Raw genomic sequence first — 5378 nt, 5'->3', positions numbered from 1 at the left:
ACCGAGGGAAGCCAGCTCAAATGCAGGGGGTGGGTAGGAGGGACCAGCAGGTTCCAGCCCCTCCCCACCAAAGCAGGCTTTTCCCACGCCCAATAAGAACGTGGTCAAGGTCTCTGGAGGCTTGCCTTGGCCTTGACACCCCCCCCCCCAGACCCGCTTCTCATCAGGTGTCAGTACAACCTGTGTCCCTCAAAGTGCCAAGCACACAGAGTGCTCTGAGGCGGGGGCTGGCCCACAGTAGGGGGTGGGGGGGGCACAACTGCAGCCTAAAACCATGCCAGCCCCGCCTTCTTCCCCTGGGGAGGGGCTGCCAGGCCAGGGCAGGCACTGGGTGGGGGCCGGGGAGACAGCAATGGGGGTGAAGAGAGGACAGTCTTCCAGGATCTGAAGTTCGAGTCAATCTGGGGGTTCTCCTTTGCCAGTTACAGCACAGGAATTTGGAGTATATATCTTACAGGTATGCAAAACATTTTATTTAAAGAAAAAAAGATCACCCTCTTCTCATGTAAGAGGGGAGGCTAGAATCCGGGGATCTAGTGTGTCCTCCTTCACCGGCGGTGGGGGGAAGGTTAGGCAGGGTGAGAGAGAGTCAGGAAGTTACTCCCAACCGGCGGCTTAAGGACCGACTGCTGTACCCAACACTTAGATTACAAAGGTTTATTTAGAAAATAGTTTGGTTGTTTGGGCTGTTATTTTTGGCAAACATTTAAATACTTTCAGTGACCAAAGATCGTGTCAGTGCCCTCCTTCTTCCCCCAGACGTCAACACCCCCACTAGGTCCTGGGGAAGTCAGCCCTTACTCAGAGGTGGACCCCGGTGGTGGTGTGCGGTCTGGGGGGGCTTCCTCGCCCGTTTGTTAGGTTGCCAATGCTTCTGCGGTCTAAGACCCTGACCTGACAGCCACACCTCGGCAGGACACCCGGAGCTGGACCCAGGCCTGGAGTCCCAGACGCAGCCCCTTGCTGAGACGGGAAGGCAGAGGGGTCTCCTCTTTCTCCTTCCCTCTCCCGGGGGCCACCCTCCTGCCCTGTGCCTTGGAGGCCAATCCATCCCTGGTCTCTGGGGAAATCTAACCCGGTGTTCTCTGGGGCCACGCCTGTCCGCCCCCTCCTTTTGAAGCTGCCCAGCGTCTCCACGCAAGTCACTGCCTGAAGCCCCTTCTCCTCCGTCGGAAGAGGATGTGTTTGAAGGAGCGCCGGAAGTCCTGATTGAAGACGGTGTAGATGACCGGGTTGAGCGAGCTGTTGCAGTAACCGATCCAGAAGAAGAACTTGAACAGGGGGTCGGGCACCTGGCAGGCCTCGCGGCAGATGCCATACAGACTGTAGCTGAAGAAGAAGGGGAACCAGCAGAGCACGAACACGCCCATGACCACGGCCAGCACGAAGGTGAAGCGCTTCTCGCGGGCCTGAGCCACTTTGCGGCGGCACACGCTGCTCCGCGCCCGGCGCCGGCGGGACAGAAAGAACTCGACGGAGCGCGAGCTGGCGCGAGACAGGCGCCCGCTGGGTCCTGGGGACTTCGCGGCGGTTAGCGCGCCCGGCTCGGCGGGCCCGGAAGCCAGCGCGTCGGCGCTGCCCGCGCACCCCTCGCCTCCAGCGCGCTGCCGCCCACCTCGCCGCAGGGCACCCCGGCGCCGCCGCCTCTCGGCCGCCGCGCTGCTGTCCTCTGGATCCACGTCTGCGCGCGGGCGGCGCGGGGGCGCGCAGTGCCCGTTCTCGCCAGCGCCCGTCGGCGCCTCCAGCCCGTTCTCAGTGGTCGGAGACGCGCCGTCGGGACCCGCGGTGGTGTGCTTCTCGCTGAGCGTGCGTGTGCGCAGCTTAGCCACGCGGTAGATGCGTGCGTAGACGAGGCCCATGATGAGGCACGGCGCGAAAAAGGAGCCAATGCAGGAGGACAGAATGTACCAGGTCTCATCGTTGAGGCCGCACTGCGGGTAGGCGGTGCCGTCGGGCTGACGGTAGAGCGAGACAAGCGGTGGGAAGGAGATGACGGCCGAAATGAGCCACACGGCCACAATCGTGGCCTTCACGCGGCGGGGCGTGCGCTTCAGGTTGTACTCGACGGCCTGCGTCACGGACCAGTATCGGTCCAGGCTGATGGCGCACAGGTGCACGATGGACGAGGTGCAAAAGAGCACGTCGAGCGCCAGGTACACACCGCACCACACCTGCCCAAAGTACCAGTAAGCCATGAGCTCATTGGCCAGCGAGAAGGGCATAACCAGCGTGGCCACCAGGATGTCGGCCGAGGCCAGCGACACCAGGAAGAGGTTCTGTGGTGCACGCAGCGCTCGGCTGGTCAGCACGGCGATCACCACCAGCACGTTGCCCACCACAGTGAAGACGATGAGGAAGCCCACTACGGCCGCCAGCCCCGCCACGGCGCCTGCTGAGTACTGGCCTGGGGGCGGTCCCCAAGCGACACCCGAGGCGTTGGCAACCCCGCCGCTGCCCCCGTCGCCGGCGCCGCTAGCGTTGGGGCCCGCCGCCGGGGCTGCCGCCGCCAGCGCTGCTGCCAGCGCCGGGGACGCCATGGTCGTCCCGCGAGCTACGCGGTTCCGCCTGGAGCCGGGGCGCAGCCGCGGCAGCTCGGGAGCCCCCCAGCCCGGGCCGGCGCCCGCATCGCCGCCTGCTCCTCGGACGCGCCCGCCGGGGATCGCCGCGCCCTGCAGCCGGCCCTCGGCCGTGGTGGCTCAGCGGGCGAGCGGCGCGCCGGAGAGCGTAGCTGCCGGGCTCCCCGCAGCTGCCGCGCGCGATAGTGCAGAGCAGGAGGCGCCCAGAGCGAGCGGCGACGCGGCGGCAGGGGGGAGGGGGCAGGTCCCGGGGTCCTCGCGCGGCCCCGCCCTCGGCCCGGTTCACGAGGAGCGCCCCGGCCGCGAGCCCACGGCGACGCTGCACCCGAGCAGGCGGGCCCCAGCGGCCCCGCGGCCCCGGCCCCTGGCCGAGGCGCAGACTGCAGGCGGTGGCGGCCCGGGCGCTCCGCCTCCCATTCGGCCGGCTAGGGCTTGGCGCACCGGGGTGCGGGCCGCCGCTCCTCGGAACCCCCACGCGCAGCCTCCGACTCCAACTTTACTTTCCCGGGCAGGGCGCCGCCGCGCGTCCTCCTCCAGCCCCTCCTCCTGTCGCTCCCGGCGCGGGCGCCCCCCGCGGTCCGTGCTCCGCGGTGCCGGCGCCGCCTTGCTTGCCCAAGCTGCGCCGCCGCCGCCGCCGCCGCCGCCTTCTCTCCTCCGCCGCCGTGCGCTCGGCTCGGGTGCAGCCTCCCAGGCTCGGCTTCCAACTTGGGTAGAGTTGCGCAGCGGGGCGGGGCGGGGCGCGGGCGGGCAGGGGCGGCCTGGCGGGCAGGCCAGCGCCGCCAGCCCGTGGGGAGCGGGCCGGGAGCCGGAGCCCGCGGCCGCCTCGGCCGCCTCGGCGAACCTGCCTGCGCGGCCCCGGGGAGTCGGAGCGGTGGCGCGGGGCGCGCGCGCTCAGCAAGGGCGCCCCCTCCAGGGCCGTCTGCAGGCTGCGGGACGGGGCCGAGTGCCGGCTGGCCTGCGCGGTGAGTTCCCCAGCCTGCTTGCTCTAAAACGGGAGCCTCCTCACCTACCCCGGGCACGCGCACACGCGTTCGCAGCTCGGGCCGGCTGGGGGTCCGCGGCCTGATTGGACAGCCAGCCTTTCTCTGGTCGTGCTCTGAGGGCGGGGTCCAGCCCCATCTCTGATCGCTGCTCCCAGGCTGAGCCACCTCCACACCCCGGGTCTTCGTTCCCTCCCTTGCTGGTTTGTATGAATCATGACAGTGATGCTCTGGCAGCCCTGGGCAGGCTCCCAAGCTCTGCACCCATGTTGACAATTATTGAAGTTTAATTCTACTGCTCTTTAAGGGAGAGAGGATGTTCAAAATCAGCACCAATGACCAGTTCCCGAAACCGAATTCCTTAAATGATGGACAGTTTTGTGTGGGTGCCTCATTCTTGCCGGTTTCAGGGGGAGCTGTTGGGTGATCCAGTTAGCCTTGCTCCCCCACACCCGGGTCCCTGTTCAGTGATTCCACAGATGTGCGCTGTCACTCCGCTCCTGAGTCCAGTGCTGGTCCCTGCCGCCAGGCAGCCTGAGGTCTCTAGGAGACAGACCTTGCCGGGAGAGGGAGGTTGGAGTTTCTGGGCTTAACATTCTTGTGGGGAAATCACGGGATGACCTTTCCCCTTTCAGAACCGCACCCAGATTGGTGGCTTCTGTCCTTGCATCCTCAGATGGGAGTGGGGGGGGGTGCATACTTCTGGGGCGGCAAGGAGGGATGGGAGCAACCCCCCACTCCCAGTGATACCTAGGAATGTGGCTGGTTAATGGGGCTATTTTCGTCTTCTCTGAGCTCCCCAAGAGCTCAAAAGGCCTTACACAGGAGAGCTCAGTGGTCTCAGCAGTGAAGATGCCCGCAGTGGAGCCCCCCCCCCCCCGTGACCCTTGTCTACTACATGGCACTGAGGAGGAGGGACGTCAAGCCAGGGCTGGGCCACAAATCAGACATCCAGATGGTGGGACTGAGGGGGGCTAAACCTCCCACGCTAATCTTAAGCATTTGTGCGCCATTCATCTGAGAGAGATATGACCTAGGGAAGGTGGAGGGCCACCGTCCTTGTGAAAGGCTCTGGAGGCCTAAAAGGTGCCCCTGACTCAAGCATCTGGGGGTGCATTTTACAGGAGACACACACACACATACACCGGCATCCTCCATCAATCAGCAGCACACCCTGGTCGGTATGGTGCCTCCTGCCTTGAGATGCTAGCCACACACTGAGATGGGTGTGGTTAATGCCAGCAATGCCTGGGGGTTGGGTTTCCAGGAAGGCTTCCTGGAGGAGGTAACCTCTGAGCTGCATTGGGAGAATGAAGGGGAGTTGTTGGGAGGTGAGAGGCCCCTGTGGGCCTCGCTCCGTGGGGTGAGGACCAGGAGCCAGGGGAAGGTCCGGGAGGAAATGGTAGCCATGAGATGTGGGTTGTGGAGAGGTCGCTCCCTCTTCCGGCACCCAGCCAGCCGTGGGGGCCCCTCCAGACCATAAGTGGTTCTCATCTTGTGAGGAGCACTTAGGGGGTATGCATGGGGACATCAGAGTCCTGGTTCCCTGTGACACCTCACCTGTTCGTAAGCAAGGGCATGGGGACATCAGAGTCCTGGTTCCCTGTGACACCTCACATGTTCATGAGCAAGGGCAACAGTGCACAGTGGATTTGGAGGGAAAAGGACACAGAGCAGCTGGGGCCCAAAGCAGACAGGACTTCCCACTGCCCAGGAAGCGACTCCTGGCTGGGGGCACTAGAGTGCCTGGCCAGCCAAGTGACCCAGGCCCCTAGGGACGCGCTGGCTGGCCTTTAGACCTCAGGCCGCAGACATGGCACTG

At 65.1% G+C, this 5378-nt stretch overlaps 1 protein-coding gene across 1 annotated transcript; it reads right to left on the bottom strand.

The window, feature by feature from the left end:
• Positions 1–651: 651 nt before the first annotated feature.
• On the bottom strand, positions 652–2626 carry ADRA2C (adrenoceptor alpha 2C). Its single transcript, XM_066386192.1, has one exon. The coding sequence runs from the start codon at positions 2535–2537 to the stop codon at positions 1143–1145; it is 1395 nt and encodes a 464-aa protein (XP_066242289.1). The 5' UTR covers positions 2538–2626; the 3' UTR covers positions 652–1142.
• Between the last annotated feature and the right edge of the window lie 2752 nt (positions 2627–5378).

This window comes from Saccopteryx leptura, chromosome 5, assembly GCF_036850995.1.
Source record: "Saccopteryx leptura isolate mSacLep1 chromosome 5, mSacLep1_pri_phased_curated, whole genome shotgun sequence".
In the NCBI taxonomy this organism is placed as follows: domain Eukaryota; kingdom Metazoa; phylum Chordata; class Mammalia; order Chiroptera; family Emballonuridae; genus Saccopteryx; species Saccopteryx leptura.
Note: the sequence above shows the minus strand (reverse complement) of the source record. Positions and strands in the feature narration are given on the sequence as shown.

Excerpts from the sequence above, each read along its gene's own strand:
- ADRA2C (XM_066386192.1), bottom strand. The coding sequence starts at position 2,537 with ATGGCGTCCCCGGCGCTGGCAGCAGCGCTGGCGGCGGCAGCCCCGGCG.